Below are 19483 nucleotides of genomic sequence, written 5' to 3' on the forward strand. Positions count from 1 at the left end.
CTATAAATAAATTTTACTTGTAAACATTCTTTAAATACATAGTCCTGCAACAGGAATGCACAGGTATCTATGCAGAATGCTCCTTGTGTTATTTTCTAACAGCGAAACCTGGGAGTAAGCTAAATGTGTATTAGTAAGGAGAAGTGTAGTAGAATGTTATGCCATTATTAAAGATAATGAGGTAAGTATTAACATATGGTTTAGTTCAGTTCAGTCGCTCAGTCGTGTCCGACTCTTTGCGACCCCATGAATCGCAGCACGCCAGGCCTCCCTGTCCATCACCATCTCCCGGAGTTCACTCAGACTCAGGTCCATCGAGTCCGTGATGCCATCCAGCCATCTCATCCTCGGTCATCCCCTTCTCCTCCTGCCCCCAATCCCTCCCAGCATCAGAGTTTTTTTCCAATGAGTCATCTCTTCTCATGAGGTGGCCAATGTACTGGAGCTTCAGCTTTAGCATCATTCCTTCCAAAGAAATCCCAGGGCTGATCTCCTTCAGAATGGACTGGTTGGATCTCCTTGCAGTCCAAGGGACTCTCAAGAGTCTTCTCCAACACCATAGTTCAAAAGCATCAATTCTTCGGCGCTCAGCCTTCTTCACAGTCCAACTCTCACATCCATACATGACCACAGGAAAACTGTAGCCTCGACTAGAGGGACCTTAGTCAGCAAAGTAATGTCTCTGCTTTTGAATATGCTATCTAGGTTGGTCATAACTTTTCTTCCAAGGAGTAAGCGTCTTTTAATTTCATGGCTGCAGTCACCATCTGCAGTGATTCTGCAGCCCAAAACAGTAAAGTCTGACACTGTTTCCACTGTTTCCCCATCTGTTTGGCATGAAATGATGGGACCGGATTCCATGATGTTCGTTTTCTGAATGTTGAGCTTTAAGCCAACTTTTTCGCTCTCCTCTTTCACTTTCATCAAGAGGCTTTTTAGCTCTCTTCACTTTCTGCCATAAAGGTGGTGTCATCTGCATGTCTGAGGTTATTGATATTTCTCCCGGCAATCTTGATTCCAGCTTGTGTTTCTTCCAGTCCAGTGTTTCTCATGATGTACTCTGCATAAAAGTTAAATAAGCAGGGTGACAATATACAGCCTTGACCTACTCCTTTTCCTATTTGGAACCAACTGTTAAATAAAAATTGTGGTCAGCATATTTGAGCAAATATATGTCATACATGCTGTCCACGCCTAGAAAGTATATCAAGTAAGTGACCCAGGAACCGGTTAGCTGTGATGTAACCTCTGAGGTAGGGTCAGGGGGCCCAGGAGAATGGGACACTGAACAGCTTTGTTGGGATATTCGTATACCATACAATTTACCCATTTGAAGTGTACAGTTGAGTAGCTTTTAGTATTTTCACTGATGTGTGCAGACATCACTATAGTCAATTTTAGAGCATTTTCTTTACCACAGACAGAAATCCCATCTCCTGTAGCAATTTCCCTACTAACACCTGGCCCTACATAACCCTCGGTCTGCTTTCTGTCTCCATCAATTCTCCTGTTCCAGATGTCTCTATGGATAGAATTACATATGAAGGCCTTCTAATCTGGCTTCGTTCACTTAGAATAATGTTTTCAAGGTTCATCGAAGTTGTAGCATGTGCCATTACTTATCCTTTTTTTTGGCAGAAGATCATTCTGTCCTATAGATAGATCACATTTTGTTTATCCACTCATCAGCTGATGAACATGTGCATTATTTCTCGGAAAGTTACTCAGTTGTGTCTGATCTTTGTGACCCCATGGACTGCAGCCTGCCAGGCTCCTCTGTCCATGAGATCCTCCAGGTCAATTCTCCAGTGGAGTGGGTAGCCATTCCCTTCTCTAGGGGATCTTCCTGACCCAGGGTTTGAACCTGGGTCTCCCTGCATTGCAGGCAGATTCTTTACCACCACCTTTAACCATTAGGAATAGTGCTATAAGCTTTCACATGCAAGTTTTTGTGTGAACATGCCTCCATTTCTCTCTTTGTGTGAATGTGTTTTCCTTTCTCTTGGTTCGTGTACTTCTAGGAGTAGACTTGCTTGGTCATATGGTAACCCTGAGGAGCTGCCAGACTCTTTCCAAACTGACTGCCCCAGTGGATCTTCCCTTGTGGTCCAGTGATTTAGACTGCCCTCCCATGGGTTAGGGAACTAAGATCCCCCATGCTGTGCAGTGAAGCCAAAAAACCAAGTGACTGCACCATTCTACATTCCCACCAGCCTGTAGCGAGCATTCACATTTTCCACCCCTTGCCAGCACTTGTTGTTATTTGACTTTTTTGATTCTAGCTATCCCAGTGGGTATAAACTGATATCTCATTGCAGTTGTTTTTTTTTTTTTTTTTTTTTCCTGTCCACACTGTGCAGCTTATGGGATCTTTGTTCCCCAACCAGGGCTTGAACCTGGGCCTGGCTGTGAAAGCACAAAGTCCTCAGCACAGGACCACCAGGCAATGCCCTCATTGCAGTTTTGATTTGCATTTCCCTGGTGACTAAGGAATTCGAATACCTCTTCATGCACCGGTTGCCCATTTATATTAACTTTCTTGGAGAAATGTTTATTCGTATCCTTTGCCCATTTTTTGACTGGGTTGTTTATGTTTTTATTATCAAATTAAAAGAATTCTTATATATTCTGTAAATCCTTTATCAGATCTATGACTTCCAAATATCTTCTCCTTTTCTCTGGTCTGTGTTTTTGCTTTCTGAATGGTGTCTTCTGAACCCTAAAAGTTTTTAATTTTGATAAAGTCCAATTCATCTGTCTTGTCTTTTATTACTCATACTTTTGGGGTCATAGCTAAGAAACCGTTTTATAACCCAGGGACCTGGACGTTTACACCTATGTATTCACCTGACAGTCATATGGTTTTAGCTCTTACATATAGGTCTTTGATCCATTGAGTTCTTTGTCTATGATATGAGGTAAGGGCTCAACTGCATTCATTTGCATATGGCTGTCCAGTTGTCCCACACCATTTGTTGAAAAGATTATTCTTTCCCCCATTGATAGTCTTGCCACCTTTATTGAAAATTAGGTGAAAATACTTGGCATATTTCTGGACTCTTAGCTCTGATCCTTTGTCCTGTATGCCTGTCCTTATGCTGGTAACCAGACTGTCTGTCTTGATTACTGTTGGTTGGTAGTAAGTATGCAATACGGAGCGTGAATTCTCCCACTTTGTTTTTCTTGAAGAACATTTTGGCTGTTCTAGGCCCCTTGCAATTCCATAAGGATTTTAGAGTCTGTTTGTCTTTCTATACAGAAGTCAGCTAGGATACGGATAGGGATTGCATTGACTCTGAGATCGATTTTTAAAATTTTTGTTCCATGAGCATATATCTATATTATAACACACTGCACTTAGAAATCATTTTTAGTAAAAAATGAAATGAGACTATGAAGCAGTTTTTAAACTTGGTCCCAACTTGTTTTAAATGGTAGAAAACTCAGCATATCTGGAACTTTGTCCTCTGGTGAGTAGAGAAAGTCCTCATGAGGGAGAAGGGTTAAGTGTGGCTTTTATGTCGTAAAAGTTAGGAAGAAGTTCCTCACTTAGCTGTCACTCAGTTTTTAACTAACAGTATAAAATTTTGCTTACCCTTTTAGGTTCATTAATTTTGTGAAAAACTACGAGAATCCAAATCTGACCATTTCTTTTAAGGCTGAACGAAGCATTGAAGATGAACTAAACCGTGAAAGTAACAGTGACATCTTCACTGTTCTGATCAGCTATGGCGTCATGTTTTTATATATTTCCATAGCCTTGGGGCATATCAAAAGCTGTCGCAGGCTTCTGGTAAGAGGGGTGTGTGTGTATATCTGTACGTGTATGTGTGTGTGTATTAGAAATGGCAGCACACAGCATGATGTCATAGTTCATTATGTTCAAAACTGCCTTAAATTATCCTGTGCTTTTTTTATTTTTTGGCCATACGACTCAGCATGTGGCATTTGGGGTCTTCGTTCCCTGACCATTCCCCCTGCGGTGGAATCATGGGGTCCTAACGGGAAGTTGTCAGTGTTTTAACTGTTTGTCACATTTTCTGCTTCCTGCCCTTGATTTCTTTATTTCCAAATGTTTATCTTCAGCTTAAAATTTACTTCCCCTAATTCATTTTTTTCCCCCTAATTTGCCATCACCTAAGAATGTATGCTCCTGAAATATGTGGCTCGGGAAGACCTAGACAACTTTTCATGTCTTCTCTCAAACCTTGAACTGTACGTTGAAATCTGGATGGGGACTAAGCATGTAAAAAGGTGAAAGTGAGGACCTGTTAGGAACAGGACAGAAAACACTATAAATGCTGATTCATGTGTTTGTGGTATCTCCAGGTGGATTCGAAAATCTCCCTGGGCATTGCCGGGGTCCTGATTGTGTTGAGCTCGGTGGCCTGCTCCTTGGGCATCTTCAGCTACATTGGGGTCCCCCTGACCCTCATTGTGATCGAAGTCATCCCATTCCTCGTGCTGGCTGTGGGGGTGGACAACATCTTCATCCTGGTCCAGACCTACCAGGTACGTCTCAGAGCCTCACAGCATCTGACCAGGTGCCAGGCTCCACGTGCACGCATGCTGGCTCGACGCAGGGTACCTGTGAGCATGACACGTGGAGGCTTCATTACCATGCCTCTGAGTGCTTGCGTATTGGTGCTTGTTCTGGACCCTTTGAGACCAAGAAGTATAAGACCCTTCTCTTTGCTTGGTGGCATAGATACAAAGTGAGAATTTGGTTCTAAATACATACAGCATGCATGCAAAAAGTGATAATACACTTGTGGAAAATATTTTGGGCAGAGCCACTATTAAAATGATTCCACATAGTATAGAAGAAGGAAGGACTTGAAAAAGTGCTATTAAAAGGCCAAAGGTCAACATAGGACCCTGATGTAGAAGATGCTGTCAGTCTGTTGGTTCTTCCAGGGTCCCTTGTCCTGCAGGCCTCACCTGGGCAGAGGCCCAGTGGCACCTAAGAGTGTTATTTAAAGGTTCAGCCACTTGCAGCCTATGTTGCGTGTATTTTCCTGAAACCTGATTCAACCCTTCCTTTAGCCTCACCTGTCCCCTTGGCTCCGGGCTTCAGAAATACCCTGAATGAATCAACATGAAAAGTTTGGGGTCTGCACCTCTTTATTGTATAAGGTTTATAAACAAGTAGATGCTGCCAGTCATTGTTCTTTCCCATCAAGCTAACACAAGGCAGCCAAGAAGCAAAGAGGTGGCATTGTAATTGAGAAATGTGAATGTTGCATGTTTCACTTTTTTTTACTTTGTAGAGAGATGAACGTCTTCAAGGGGAAACCCTGGACCAACAGGTGGGCCGCGTCCTGGGAGAAGTGGCTCCCAGCATGTTCCTCTCATCCTTTGCCGAGACGGTAGCGTTTTTCTTAGGTAATTACTCCTGGAATTCGGCCAGCTCTGCAATGTGCTGAGCCTGTGTGTATCAGAATGCCCCTCTGTGTTCTTCCTTTGTTAAGCTTTATTCTGTATTTCTAAAGTATCAGAGTGGACCACGAAGAGGATCGGTGGCAGTAACTTGGGCACCATTAGCAAGCGTCTTCTTTCGTGTTGCTTTGGGGTGGTGTTGATGTGGTTGGTTGAGATACCTAGAGCTCCTGCCCCTTCCCCTTTTGAGCAGCACTGGTGAGTGCTGGGATTTGAAAATAGCAGCCTTGCACAGCCACGAGTCCTCCCAGCACAGTGCCCCCAGCAGCAACTCCACAGTCACAGGCATTAGCCCTCGAGGTGTGTACCCCTGTTCCTGAGGGCGGTCTTCCTCCTCGGCACACTCAGTTCACCGGGAAGCACCCTTGTGACTGAGCAGAGGGTCTCGAATCTTCCTTCTGTACAAGGAGCCACGAGCTGGAACACAACCCAGCGTTCCTGTCTTCTTTCACGTGGAGAAATCCAGTAGGCCCCTCCTTGCCCCATGTCTGGTGTGTAGTAAGAGAACACTGGCCGTGTCCTCTGCACAGGACACCGGCTAGGATTGCCCCGTAAGTCCAGGAAAGACACACGGTCTGTGGTCACAAGTGGAAAAGTCTCCAGGGGCCTCAAGACGCCTTACAAAGGGCCGCGGGAGGGACGGTACACGCATGGTCTTCAGACTCCTGCACCAGTACGCACGTCCTCCTCCACTTCCATGAAGCAGCGCACGTGGGGCCCATGGCTCTGTGGCTCCTGATAGATACGGGTGCCAAAAAGTTACTTCCTTTCTTTCTATGATAAGAAAACCAGCCAAGTGTGTTGGTGACAGCAGCTGACCCTGGGCTTTAAGGTTGGAGTGACTTTGTGAGAACAGGAGGGGTTGGGGGTGTGGGGGACCCCATGGCTCCCATTTATAAGAGCCAGGTTCAGTTTTCTTCTCAAGCAACATTGTGAATCTAGAGTTTTGTTTTGTTTTTCCCACTCAAGTGACACTGTGACTTCAGTGGGAAGTATTGGCTCCTTATTTTTTTTAATGTTTTAAAATTCTGATATTGGAATTGGAAATGGCAGCCCACTCCGGTATTCTTACCTGGAGAATCCCACAGACAGAGGAGCCTGGCGGGCTGCAGTCCATGAGGTTGCAAAGAGCTGGACATGACTGAGCAGCTGAGCGTACACACAGCGTACACACAAAATGGGTTGATATACATGTGGCCCATGAGCGGGCATTGTTCAGTTTCTGAGTCTTAGTAGTCTAGAGGATGCTTACAGGCAGCAGCCTCATCTGATTGTAACTTAACCTAGAGACTGAAATACCATCCCTCCTGTGGACTGAATCTCAACAGATCCCATAAGCAATGAATGGTTCTCAGGTGCTGATGTGTGTACGTTTGCTCAGAGAGCGTGTTACATTACAGAGATGGGGCCCTAGAATTGTGATCAGTAGAATTAGGGTTGAATTTCCATTGTTCTGGTAAAGTGGGATGGATCAGGTCCCCGGAGTCTATGGTTTAACTCCCGGGTGGTTCTGGTGTGACACCTGCAGACAAAGTGCCTTTGGGAGGGGAGGTGGGGGTCTCCTCGTGGGCTTGGCTGCTCTGGGGCCTCGTGTTCATCTGTGCATATGTGTGCGTGAGGCCGCGTGCCCTCGGCCAGGGAGGTCGTGACCTCTGTCCTCTCCCCGCAGGAGGCCTGTCCGTGATGCCGGCCGTGCACACGTTCTCTCTCTTCGCGGGCATGGCGGTCCTCATCGACTTCCTCCTGCAGATCACCTGCTTTGTGAGCCTCCTGGGCTTGGACATTAAGCGGCAAGAGGTGAGTGGCCATCAGCATGGCAGCCCGTTTCCTTTGAGTCTGGAGTCTGGGTGAGGCAGCCAGAGGGTGACCTCTGTCTCCCTTGGTCCCCTCAGAAGAACCAGCTGGACGTTCTCTGCTGTGTCGAGGGGGCGGCAGACGACACAGGCGTCCAGGCCTCCGAGAGCTGCTTGTTCCGCTTCTTCAGAAACTCCTACGCCCCGCTTCTGCTCAAGGACTGGATGCGGCCCCTCATGGTACGAGCCTGTCTGTTGTGGTGTCCCCAAACAGCCTCGTCACCCGCCTTCTGAGAAGTCACCTTGGGAAGGGTGCCGACAGCTGTTAAGTATACATCCGAGAATGGATGGGACTTCGCTGGCGGTTCAGTGGTTAGAACTCTGCTTCCACTGCAGGGGGCATGGGTTCAGTCCCTGGTTGGGGAGCTAAACTCCCTCATGCTGTGTGCTGTGGCAAAAAAAAAAAAAGCCATATAATTCATTCCAGTAATAGGAATATTTACTGTTTATTGAATACTTGGTATCTGGTACTGTGGTCAGTACAGCGTGCTACACTAAATTCTGGATTGATTATTCCTAGAGTTTTCTCATGTAATCCACAAAACTTTCTGATGCTACAAGTCTAATTTTTCCTGCTTTATTGAGAAGGAAATCGCAGCTCAGAGAGGTTAAATAACTGCCCCAGGGTCACTCAGCTTGTCAGAGGCAGAACCGGGATTTGGATCGGGTAGTTTGGCTCTAGAGACCGTGACTTCAGCCACTGCCCCGGACTCCTTGTTTTCTTAGTATGTCATTTAAACTTGCTTTGCAGTTTACGAAAGTCCTGTTTGTGTGTTTAAGATCTGGTTTATGTTCTTCTTTCTTTTTAAATGTATTTTTGGCTGCGCTGGGCCCTTATTTCTGCTCGAGGGCTTTCCCTGCTTGTGGTGGGCAGAGGGCTGCTGTCTAGTGTGGTGTGTGGGTTTCTCATTGCAGGGGCTTCTCTTATTGCAGAATGCGGGCTCAGCAGTTGTGGCACACGGGCTTAGTTGCTCTGAGGCGTGTGGGGTCTTCCTGGGCCAGGGATCGAACCCAGGTCCCCTGCATTGGCAGGCAGATTCTTTGCCACTGCACCACCAGAGAAGTCCCTGATTTGTGTCATTCAGCTCAGGACAGCTCTGCCTCTGTAACTCCCTTCTCATTCCAGGTAGCAGTATTTGTGGGTGTGCTGTCTTTCAGCATCGCAGTCCTGAACAAAGTAGAGATCGGATTGGATCAGTCTCTTTCAATGCCGGATGTAAGATGCTTTCTTATCTATTCTAAATTCTTTGGCCCACGGTGAATACATTTTCCCAAACACACACGGTTGTTTCAGCCTCTGCCGGCTTCTGAACACAGGTGCTGGTAGGCTCTCCCACGTCCCAGGGACAGCCCCGGGGCCCTGCCCGCTAACCTGGGCCTTCTGAGTGCTCAGGCCTTGGGCGCCACTACAGAATGTGAGCAGCTGGTCTTGACCTCATGAGGTGCCCTCCTAAGGGTGGGACCGACTGGAGAAGCCCCTGGGCCCAGGGTGGGGAGGGGTGCCAGCTATGGGGGTACTCAGGAACTTGGGCTGGAGGCATCTTGGCTCGTGGGACATTCACGCCGTGTCCTATTGTCTGCTCGCTCTCCCTCTCAGGACTCCTACGTGACGGATTACTTCCGGTCCCTGAATCAGTACCTGCATGCAGGCCCACCTGTGTACTTCGTGCTGGAGGAGGGCCACGACTACACGTCCACGAAGGGTCAGAACATGGTGTGTGGGGGCCTCGGCTGCAACAACGACTCGCTGGTGCAGCAGGTCTTCTCGGCCGCCCAGCTGGACAACTAGTGAGTACCCCAGCTGCGGACGGGCACCTGGCCTGGCGCCTCTCTCTAAAGATGGCTTTTCTGGAAAATCTGTCTTGCAGAATGCAGGCTGAATCTAGCTTGACATGAGCAAAACCTCTTAAAGGGCTAATTAGACTGCCTCATATTCTTTTTTTTTGTTTTGTTTAAGCAACAACCATTTTATTTATTTTTTAATTCAGTTTTTAATTTTTTTAACACCAAAATCATTTTGTATTGGGAGATAGTCAATTAACAATGTTGTGATGGTTTCAGGAGAGCAGTGAAGGCACTCAGCCATACATGTACATGTATCCATTCTCCTCCAAAACCCCCTCCCATCCAGGCTGCCGCATAACATTGAGCAGGGTTCCATGCGCCATACAATAGATCTTTGTTAATTGTTCATTTTAAATATAGCAAGACCACCTTATATAAGAAAGCCTTTCCCATTAAGTACTTACGTGGTTTGTCTTCTGACCAGGTGGAATGAGAAGGTCTAGAAAAGGAAGTTCTGAATTTCAGGAAAAGGGACTGAAACTGAAGACTTCCTCCTCGTGGGGGCATCCGTAACCCTTTCTCTCCTGTTCTCTAGCACCCGGATAGGCTTTGCCCCGTCGTCCTGGATTGACGATTACTTTGACTGGGTCAAGCCTCAGTCATCTTGCTGTCGCATCTACAACAGCACGAAGCAGTTCTGCAATGCGTCAGGTACTTGACCCTTCTAGATCTTTCCCTCCTTTCTGAAAAAGTTTGAATTTATTGTTTAAAAATCATTTGCATGTCACCTCCACTTCCACCTGTTTTTATTGGCTGTTGCTGGGTCTCATCCCCCTGTCCGTGTCCCCTTCCTCCGTGGTCCACTCTGGAGATGCCCCACTGGCCCGTCTCCTGCCCCCCATGGGGCTGCAGGCTGAACCAGGTCAGGGGACTCTGGTTTTCAGGCTTCTTTTCTCAGTGACACCAACGGCCTCTCTTGATTGTTATCTGGCTGTAGCTTGTCATGGGCCTGCTTTCTTTTGTTTATCACAATTGCCCTGTGGTTTTATAAGTGTTGATGTTGTCCTAGAATTTTCTTCATAAAAACATGGAAGCCCTCTGCTCTGGTAATACCTGCTTTGGGGAGGGAAATTTGTACAGCCTATGTTAGGGGGAAATGGGACTTCCACTTCATTAGACTGCAAAGATCACTTGTTTGAAGCTTCTGGATCTAAGGAGAAGAAACTCCCGCCATTTCTTTATTATGATTTTAAAATGTTTTAATCTGGACACCCGTCCTTCTCGGGCTCCTCCACCCGTTTGCACAGTGGTCGACCCTGCCTGTGTCCGCTGCCGGCCGCTGACTCCGGAGGGCAAGCAGAGACCTCAGGGCGCAGACTTCATGAGGTTCCTGCCCATGTTCCTCTCCGACAACCCGAACCCCAAGTGTGGCAAAGGGTAAGGGAAGCTGAGCCGTCCAGCTGCATGCCCGAGTCCCATGTCATGTGCGCTGGGATGGTGTGGGGGTCGGGGAGGGGCTGGGTGGGCATGGTGGGAAGGAAGGGCCTCTTTTCTGCCATGTGCCACCCTGTGCCCACCCTTCTCTGAAAGCAGAGAAACCAAACCACCTTTGAAGAAAATTCCTCCTTTCTCATTCTCAGCTGATTCTGACTGGTCTGAGCATTTGGTCCCAGGCTCCCCTCTGTGTCCTGGCCCTCGTGGTGGCACAGAGGACTTGGAGTCCTGTGCAGGCTTCCAGCAGGATGGAGTGCGAAGAGGGATGTGGGCATTTCAGGACGTGAAAGGGGCTGTCCAGTTGTGTGTGGGAATTATGAGACTGCAGATCTGTCCTGGTGATGTTGCCTGGGGTAAAGGTCTAGGTTTTCCTTTCCCCTCTGTGCTTCTTGCCAGCCTGTCTGTACATGAGCTCTTGGGCTGCCCCACTTCCCCATCCAGCCAGGCAGCCAATTCCCATGGAAACAAGGTCTCTGGCCCAGAAATAGCAGAGACAACTGAGGTCTGGAGTTGGGGGGATTCAGCTAGAAGGTGAGGGTTATATTTACATTATAATGGTAAATGCTGGACATCCCTGGTTTTCGTTAAGATTACATAATATGACCCAAGTTCCATCAGCCATGTGTCATGTCTGCGTTTTGGGACCTAGGCTAGGTATTGTGGGATAACTGTCCCCCACAACAAAGCAGGAATGAACCTTGCATCTTGATCTCCCTGCAGACTGAACGCTCAGCCTGCATAGATAAGTCAGAGAGAAGGCAGCTCTTTGGAAGGCAGCAGCCTCCACTCACAGGGAGCTGCCGTTGAGCCCGAACCGTGCCTGGCACCTCACTGACACTACTTCATTTATTTACAGCCCTGTGAGGAGATGGTGGTGCACCCATTTGCAGATGACACTGCTGCCAGAATTTAGTCATTTTACCCCGGGGTTCCAGGACTGAGGGTGCTCTCAGGGCCACCTGACTCCAGGGCCCCCATCCCTTCCTGCCTCCTGTTACACAGCATGGCTGGGCACACACTCTGTAAAAAAATACACTGGATGGCAGAGTAGAGCCAGCTACAGAAACGAGCAGCTGCGTGCAAAGAAACCAAAGCAGCAAAGTGTGGGAAAGCATAAGCTAGACCTTCCTCTTTCCTTTTCAAGGGCTTCCCTGTCCCTGAAATTGACAGCTGATCTGACCCCTGAGCTCAGGGTCAGGTGACCCCACTAAGCTTTGGATGCCCAGATCCTGCAGATGTGGCATGAGGTGTGGCCTCTGACACCGCTGTCTTGTTGCAGGGGACATGCTGCCTACAGCTCGGCCGTCAACATCCTGGACAACGGCATGAGCGTGGGAGCCACATATTTCATGACCTACCACACGGTGCTGCAGACCTCGGCTGACTTCATCGATGCCATGGAGAAGGCCCGCCTCATCGCCAACAACATCACCAGGACCATGAACCAGCAAGGGGGTGATCACCGGGTGTTCCCATACAGGTAAAGTGTACACGAGGGTGTCCTGGGGAGCGGCCCCACGCGCCGGGGCTTCCTTGCTGGGGTTGGGAGGAGGTGGGGGAGTATGGTGCTGACACTTGGCTTTCCTTCTGAGCTTGGGGAAAACCTATCGCTGGATATGGCGTCTGGGCAAGGAGAGCCAGATTGTGCAGCACCTGCCAAAGTCTCAAGGTGGAGCTCACCCTGCAGAACAGCAGCGGGCGCCGGGGTTGGGGGCGCCTGGGAAGTGGCCCTACAGAGAGGGCCTAGCAAGGCAGGGCTCCTGATGCAGATTACTGGAGATGGCGCCTTTGTGGAGGTTTCTTGCTTTCATTTATTAATTTTTTTTCATTATAAAGAAAATACTGGGACTTCTTTGGCGCTCCAGTGGTTAAGACTTCACAATTCCATTGCAGGGGGCGTGTGTTTGATTCCAGGTCAGGGAACTAAGTAAGATTCCATATGCCAGAGGGGTGTGGCCAAAAAAATTAAGAAAATCTTTTACGAAATACTGAATTTCAACAATATAGAAAAGTAGGAGAAACAAGTGATTTCCCCACGAACCCCCGGGGTCTCAGTTCAGGAAACCTTGACCTTTTCCTGACAGAGGGCCAGCTTGTTGTCCTGTGGAAGGAGCTCTCAGAGTGGGTGTCCTGACCTCTAGGAGGAGCTGGTTAACTTTGCCAAAATGGCATTATCTCCTCAGGTCCTGTACAGACCCTGTTTGACTGGGGGTAATCCTCCAGATAGACCAAGGCTTGTTTTCCCAAAGTACCATGAAATATTCTTTATAGATGATGCCTGCAAAGCAGAGCAGGGGCTTCCCTGACGGCTCTGCAGGCACAGAAGCCGCCTGCAGCACAGAAGATGCAGGAGACACAGGTTCGATCCCTGGGTCAGAAGGTTCCCTGGAAGAGGGCATGGCAGCCCACTCCAGTTCTTGCCAAGAAAATCCCATGGACAGAGGAGCCTGGTGGCCTCCAATCCAGGCGGTCACAAAGAGACGTGACTGAACACTCACAGCACAAAGCAGAATGGATTGGGCACGTGAGCAAAACCTTGATATAAGATACACGTCTGCGAGGCCCTGCTTTGGGCGTCCGTGGTCAGAGGTCCAGCTGAACTGCCAGAGGCGAGTCTTACAAAACCAGGGAGGTTTCCTGTGAGGCCTGCCTCTCAGGGTAGCTTCGTTTCGCAGTGGCAGCAGGATGAGGGGTAAGGCTTCCCGGAGAGAGAACGAGCAGTAACAGACCCCTCTCCCCCTCCCAGCGTGTTCTACGTCTTCTATGAGCAGTACCTGACCATGATTGACGACACTGTCTTCAACCTCGGCGTGTCCCTGGGCGCCATCTTCCTGGTGGCCGTGGGCCTCCTGGGCTGTGAGCTGTGGGCCGCGGGCGTCATGTGCGCCACCATCGCCATGATCCTCGTCAACATGTTTGGCGTCATGTGGCTGTGGGGCATCAGCCTGAACGCGGTTTCTCTGGTCAACCTGGTCATGGTGAGTCCTGGGGGAATGCTCAGCCCTCACTCCCGTGCCACCGATGTGCCTTGTGTCTTGGGGTGAAAGGTCAAGGTCAGCTCTTGCTTTTGGTGCACTTGGACAGGTGGACATGGTCACGTAACGATGACAGTGTGACCTCACGGTCTGGCTGAAGTATTCTGCCTGTATTATTCTGAAGGGTGAGTTGTCGAAGTATGTAGCCTGATGACAGCAAGATATTCCATTTCCACTTGGAAAAATTGGCCCTGCTGGATGGAATTTTCTGACCAGGACTTTTTGCCTCTCATGTAGTTGCCAGTTGCTTTTTAAGTGTTAAATATATGCGTATTTGAGTATGAACAGAAGTATGAACAGAAGCTAGACCCAGTGCATGTGCCCTTCAGATAGAAGAACATGCTTCAGGGGGAGTGGCAGTGAGGAGCCCCTGCTAAAGAGATGACAGCGAGCTGCCTGGGTCGGGGCTGCGAGGACCTTGAGAGGTTTCAGCCGCTTCACCCAGAGAAGGCCGATCTGCGGGAGGAATCTGGAGATTCCACGGGCTTCCCGGGACAGCTGATGTGGGTGCCACGGGGGCTTTGTCTTACAAGTAGAAGGGGCTCTGCTCGGTGCTCCTTGACACCCCCCAGGGTGCCCTGGTAACCACAGATCCCGGGAAGGGGTAGCTGCCTTTACCAGCTTTAACCGGAGCAGAGCAGCCCTCATGGGAACACTTTATTTCAGAGCTGCGGCATCTCCGTGGAGTTCTGTAGCCACATCACGAGGGCGTTCACGGTGAGCACGAAGGGCAGCCGCGTGGAGCGGGCAGAGGAGGCACTCTCCCACATGGGCAGCTCTGTAAGTACCGCCGAGTGGGCCACCTGGGCATCGACTTCACGTGAAGGGCCCAGTCAGGCAACTGAGAGCTTCTCAGGAGAAGGAACTTCACCATTCAAAATTCTGAAAACAGAATTTGTTATCTCTGACTTCGCAGCAGTACCTCAGGATTACGAGTTTTCAGGCAGTTCAGGAAACTTGAATAGAGCTGTATCTCGCATAGAGCTGTAGCCTGGAATTCTTTAGGACTGTTCCCTTTGGTGACTCCTTTGCACAGTCTGGCTGAAGCAGGAAAACAGGTTTGATGTGAGAGCCATTGAAAGCCCAGGCCCAGCCATGTGTGTTGAAAAGCAGGTGAGCTGCCACACTTGGAGCCCAGTGTGGTTTGTGGGTCAGGTTGGCAGAATCTTCTCAGGCTGAACCAGGATACGGGGCTGGACTGTGAACCAGTTCCTTTCCCACCATAGAAAATACTGTTACAGATGAACAATGAAAAGTGTGCAATGGCATTGCCTAGAAACATAATGTACATACCTTAATTTAAAACTAATGCTCTTGGAAAAATGGTGCTGATAGCCTTGTTATGGGGTATATGCAAAATTCACAGCTTTTATCCTTATTATACCTTTTTTTTTTTTTTAGATTCATAGGCAGCAAATAATTTAGGCAGAGCCAAATGCTGCTTATCAGTAATTCCAAAAGCTGGGGTTCAGTCCCCCATTACTTTGGACCTTGGTGTTTAAGAAATCCCTTTAAGAGGAAGTGTTCAATTATGGCCAGTTGATACAAGTGGTTTCTGAGCCTCTCTCTCTTCTCTTAGGTATTCAGTGGAATCACACTAACGAAATTTGGAGGCATTATCGTGTTGGCCTTTGCCAAATCTCAAATTTTCCAGATATTTTACTTCAGGATGTATTTAGCTATGGTCTTACTGGGAGCCACTCATGGACTAATATTCCTCCCTGTCTTACTCAGTTACATAGGTAAGAGCTTTTTGTTTTTAACCTGGTGGGATGGAGGAAGCCTGATAGAAGGGCGGGTACCTTGAAGCTTTCTTTTGAAGTATTTGAACGTACTTATACCAGTGGTCATTTGATAAATATTTATTCTAAGAGAAAAACTCTGATCCTGAGGCTTCATGGCTAAACCACTTCATTAGAAAGCCGGGGCCTGACGTGGTCAGCACTGGGAGTGAGCTTGCATGTCAGAGGCCCAGGGCTCCTCCCCGCTGAGAAGGACCTGAGTTTGGCCACAGCCCACGGTGCCCTGCAGCAGCCTTCATTTCCATTCACTTTAAAGCACATGCTGCTCTGCGGTTTGTCTCTAATTTGGAGTTCTCCTTAGGAGCGTGTTTTACCTCTGTGGCAACCTCAGCTTCTATAAATGACCCGTGGTTGACAGAACAGTACTAATTTGCTTGATTTATAGCTTCGTGATTGAGAAAATGAGGGTTTTTTCCCCCCCCTTAAATCTCTGGGGGACAGGAAGTTCTTAAACCATCTTCTTTACTCAAGAGATGATTCATAAGTTATTTTATCCCTCACAGGACCATCAATAAATAAAGCCAAAAGTCTGACCACGCAGCAGTGATACAGAGGTACAGAGTGAGAACAGCTCCTCAACTTCTAGCTGCCCCCTCACGGACCTGAGACTGTGTCTGCAGGTCGGTTGGTTTACCACTGGACAGCACCACGTTGTCAAGGCTCGGTTGAACCCTGGACGTGAGCAAGCGTCAGGCTACTTAACAGCAGCCGCTTTGGCTGGAGCGCTTTTAAACTCAGGAATGCAGACTCTGACTGGAGGCAGTATTACTGAACCTGAAGGCAGCCCCAGGGCGCTGGAGCACCTTTCGGTTCCCCAGGAATGAGGCCTGTTTCTCGGGCAGCCAGAAGGGGGCGCTAGGGAGCCTGCGGTCTGCTCACTGACACTTCCTAAAGGCCAATCAATGCAATGTTTCTCCTTTTTCTGGAGTAAGCCATCACACAAGTTCTACACCTTATTTTTAGTAACATTTGAGGATGTGGTAGATACATACTGTATTACAACATTTTGTAGTTTAAAGAGCTTTATTAATGCAATAAATTAACTCTGTACACATTATATATATATATATAAAACTAGCAAGTGACCTCAGAACGTTGTAGGCCTCATTAGAGCTTGGTCTCCGAAAACTTGTTTGAAAAAAGCGACATGTTCTTCACAGTGTTCTCCTGTAAAGGGAAATGCAGATTTAATCCGTTAAGACGAGGCACAGAAGGAGAAAACAAGGGAGCGCTTTGCAGCTCCTATATGGATACAGGGTTTTAACTTCTTTTTCAATCATAAAATACTTTGTTTTCCTAAGCTTCTGAGTCATCCTTTCTGTTCACACAGCTCATGCCATCACAGGACTGGCTGGTGCCTTGACAACCCCCAGCAACCCCGCTGTCTGCCCTGAGAGACGGTAGAGAAGCGGGGAGATCTGTAAACAATGGAAGCCCTGAAGGAGTCACAGCTTCCCCCATCCTGAGGAAAAGGGTGCTTTAAATTTCATAACTTTGGAGATTAGAGGGATTGGCCAATGCATCCTGGCTAAAAATGAACCATTAACAAGCCTCAGGCCATTGACAACCCTCTACAGCCATTTCCGGTCTTGTTCCTGATTCTTCAGAAAGGGCCATTCCAGGCCCAGATGTCAGACAGCTGTGCCCAGATGACACTGTCTCCACTCCATCACTCCGGGCAAGTTCTAGAGCAGAACCCCAACTCCATCAGCACCCTGAATCCACTCTCACTACAGTGAACAGTCTAAGGCTTATGCGGGCTGGTACAGAATTTTCTTCCTTAAGAATTAGCCCAAGAATTCTCCAAACCAAAAGCCTTCTTGCCCCACCCCAGCCACCAGTGATCTGGTACTGAATGTGGGTGCCCCACATCTTCCTTGCAGCTGTATTCTCACCTGGTGTGAAACTAGGGTTCCCTCGCAGACGCTGGTTGCGCTGTTCAAAAAACCGGAATATCGTGTAGAAAAGCATGTGGTCTTCAGTCTGCTTTGCAGCATCTAGAAACTTCCGCGCAGAGATGTTATCATGGCCACCAATGCCCCGGATGAACCTTAAGGCAGCTAACACTTGGTGTTTGGAAAGGAGAACTTCTACTATTTCATCATTTGCTGTGGAAAGTCGCTAGAAACAAGGTAGAAAGCTGGGTCAGTGCAAGCAGTAGGAACAGCCTTCTGTGTGATTTGAAACTTGGCTGTATCAGTTACCTTCAGCATATCCAGAGACAGCTGATGGGCAGGAGGATAAAAACTTTCTAGGGAAAGCAGCAGACAAGCCTGAAAGATACACACGTTCAGTCTGGATTCATCATATGTTGGAAGATAGAGTATTTTTTATACTTGTTTTTATTTGGCTATGCCAGGTTACAACATGCCAGCTCTTCTTGTGGCAAGCAGGGTCTGGTTACTTCACCAGGAATCGAACCTGGGCCCCCTGCATTAGGAGCGTGAAGTCTTAGCCACTGGATCCCCAGGGAAGTCCCGCCGGCCAGCACTCACCAAAGGCTTGGAGTCGCTGAGGACATGGTACTGCAGGAACTGGTGCAGCGTGGAGAAGAGGCTGTGCTGGACGAGTGTCCTGATGACCAGCTCGTGTAGGTAATGCTGAGGCACAGACAGGCATGCCACTCAGCTACAGACCAGAGACGCCGTGTGCCGAGGCCCACGGCTGCGCTACGTGAAGCTCCCATCACTAAGAGGAGGGGGTCTATGTGCAGGTGAAAGAAGCCAACCCTCATCTGACACTGATCATCCCACTGAAGAACACGGGGTCCTGTGAGGGGGTGACTCACTCTGAGCCAGGTGTGCAGACCCTTGTGGGATATTGAGAGCCACCTCAGTTGACACAGTGATGCTGCTTTTACTCTAATGATTCCCTGTCCCTGGGACGTGGGCCCACAGAGGTACCTGTACTGTGATCTGAAACTGGTTCAGGGAGCGGATGTACTCCATGAGCACGGCGATCACAAATTTGTGCGGCGTCTCCTGCACAGAGGAGAATGGTTAGACACACACGTGACTCCTTGTTCATCTGCCTCCTGGCTTCTGGGGTTCCACTAGGCTGTGCTGTGCTGGACTTGGTCACTTCAGTCATGTCCAACTCTGTGTGACCCCATGGATGGTAGTCCACAGGCTTCTCTGTCCATGGGATTCTCCAGCCAAGAATACTGGAGTGGGTTGCCATGCCCTCCTCCAGGGGATCTTCCTGACCCAGGGATCAAACTCACATCTCTGACATCTCCTGCACTGGCAGGTGGGTTCTTTACCGCTAAGCCACTCTCCAGACTCTCCCAGGTCTGTGATCATATTTAAGCTTGAGTATTAGGGGCCAAACGATGAGCGTTCATTCAGTCCTCACTGCAAGAGAGCTCGGTTACTCTGATCACATCCTGAGTTCTTTTTCCTCAGTTCCCTTCAAGTACGATCACTGCCTTGGGAATCCTAAGCCCAAAGGGGGCTGGCGAGCCTCCCCTACCTTCTTCTCCGTGAACACCGACAGAACATGGGTGTACATGTCCGACTGGTCGACCACAGCCTGGGTGCGCACCGGCCTCCTGAGCAGCGGGACACTCCGGCTCTGCCCCGCCTCCATGGCCTGCACACAAACCACAGACAGGATCTCAGTCATCTTCTGGATAACGGCATGTTTGCAGTCAATCCAAAAAGACCAAATTCCTAGATGTTGTGAGCCTGGGCGTGAGCAGAGTGTAGCACGTTGAAAAACTGCAGTAGAGCTGGAGAAGATGTTTAGCAGGGCAGAGCTGATCATCCTGAAAACACATGGATGTGTTTTCGATGGAACTAAAAAGCCTAAGACGTAGTTTTATTGAGAATTATTTTTTTAAGCTCTTAAAATAACACCTTAATATTGTTATTGCAAACAATCTGGCATTTGTTGTCTAATTAAAACGGTTACTCTTTGTTTTATGAAGCCCAGATCCTACACTGGGTGAAAAATATCTTACAATGAGTATCAATAGAATTTTTTTTTTTTCGGCTGAGCAGTAAGGCTTGTGGGATCTTAGACCAGACACTGAACCCGGGTCCTCGGTGCTGAGAACACAGAGTTCTAACCACTG

General features: G+C 48.5%; 2 protein-coding genes across 4 annotated transcripts in view; one reads left to right on the top strand and one right to left on the bottom strand.

Annotated features, from left to right (window-relative positions):
- Positions 1 to 19285, top strand: part of LOC114110441 (NPC intracellular cholesterol transporter 1-like) — a 45925-nt gene extending 26640 nt beyond the window's left edge. Inside the window, exons 12-26 of one of the 2 annotated variants that reach the window (XR_009598147.1) lie at positions 3604 to 3793; positions 4330 to 4512; positions 5271 to 5385; positions 7109 to 7236; positions 7332 to 7472; positions 8419 to 8508; positions 8890 to 9080; positions 9673 to 9788; positions 10385 to 10514; positions 11851 to 12051; positions 13318 to 13549; positions 14273 to 14386; positions 15186 to 15348; positions 15912 to 16028; positions 16739 to 19285. Coding sequence is in view for 1 of the 2 variants with exons in the window: in XM_042239569.2 (XP_042095503.1) it covers positions 3604 to 3793; positions 4330 to 4512; positions 5271 to 5385; positions 7109 to 7236; positions 7332 to 7472; positions 8419 to 8508; positions 8890 to 9080; positions 9673 to 9788; positions 10385 to 10514; positions 11851 to 12051; positions 13318 to 13549; positions 14273 to 14386; positions 15186 to 15348; positions 15912 to 15955 (2038 nt within the window). In the remaining variant the exon portion in view is untranslated. Of the gene's footprint in view, positions 1 to 3603; positions 3794 to 4329; positions 4513 to 5270; positions 5386 to 7108; positions 7237 to 7331; positions 7473 to 8418; positions 8509 to 8889; positions 9081 to 9672; positions 9789 to 10384; positions 10515 to 11850; positions 12052 to 13317; positions 13550 to 14272; positions 14387 to 15185; positions 15349 to 15911; positions 16709 to 16738 lie in introns of those variants that run through there. The other variant, XM_042239569.2, reaches the window with a different exon arrangement.
- RMC1 (regulator of MON1-CCZ1) overlaps positions 16413 to 19483 on the bottom strand; it is a 29074-nt gene continuing 26003 nt past the window's right edge. For both annotated transcript variants that reach the window (XM_004020475.5, XM_027960929.2), the window contains 6 exons: positions 18880 to 18999; positions 18312 to 18389; positions 17904 to 18008; positions 17613 to 17681; positions 17304 to 17529; positions 16413 to 16575 (listed from right to left, as the gene is read on the bottom strand). In XM_004020475.5, the coding sequence (XP_004020524.2) occupies positions 16496 to 16575; positions 17304 to 17529; positions 17613 to 17681; positions 17904 to 18008; positions 18312 to 18389; positions 18880 to 18999 (678 nt within the window). In that variant the 3' untranslated portion in view covers positions 16413 to 16495. The remainder of the gene's footprint in view (positions 16576 to 17303; positions 17530 to 17612; positions 17682 to 17903; positions 18009 to 18311; positions 18390 to 18879; positions 19000 to 19483) is intronic.

This window comes from Ovis aries, chromosome 23 (genome assembly GCF_016772045.2).
Source record: "Ovis aries strain OAR_USU_Benz2616 breed Rambouillet chromosome 23, ARS-UI_Ramb_v3.0, whole genome shotgun sequence".
Taxonomy (NCBI): domain Eukaryota; kingdom Metazoa; phylum Chordata; class Mammalia; order Artiodactyla; family Bovidae; genus Ovis; species Ovis aries.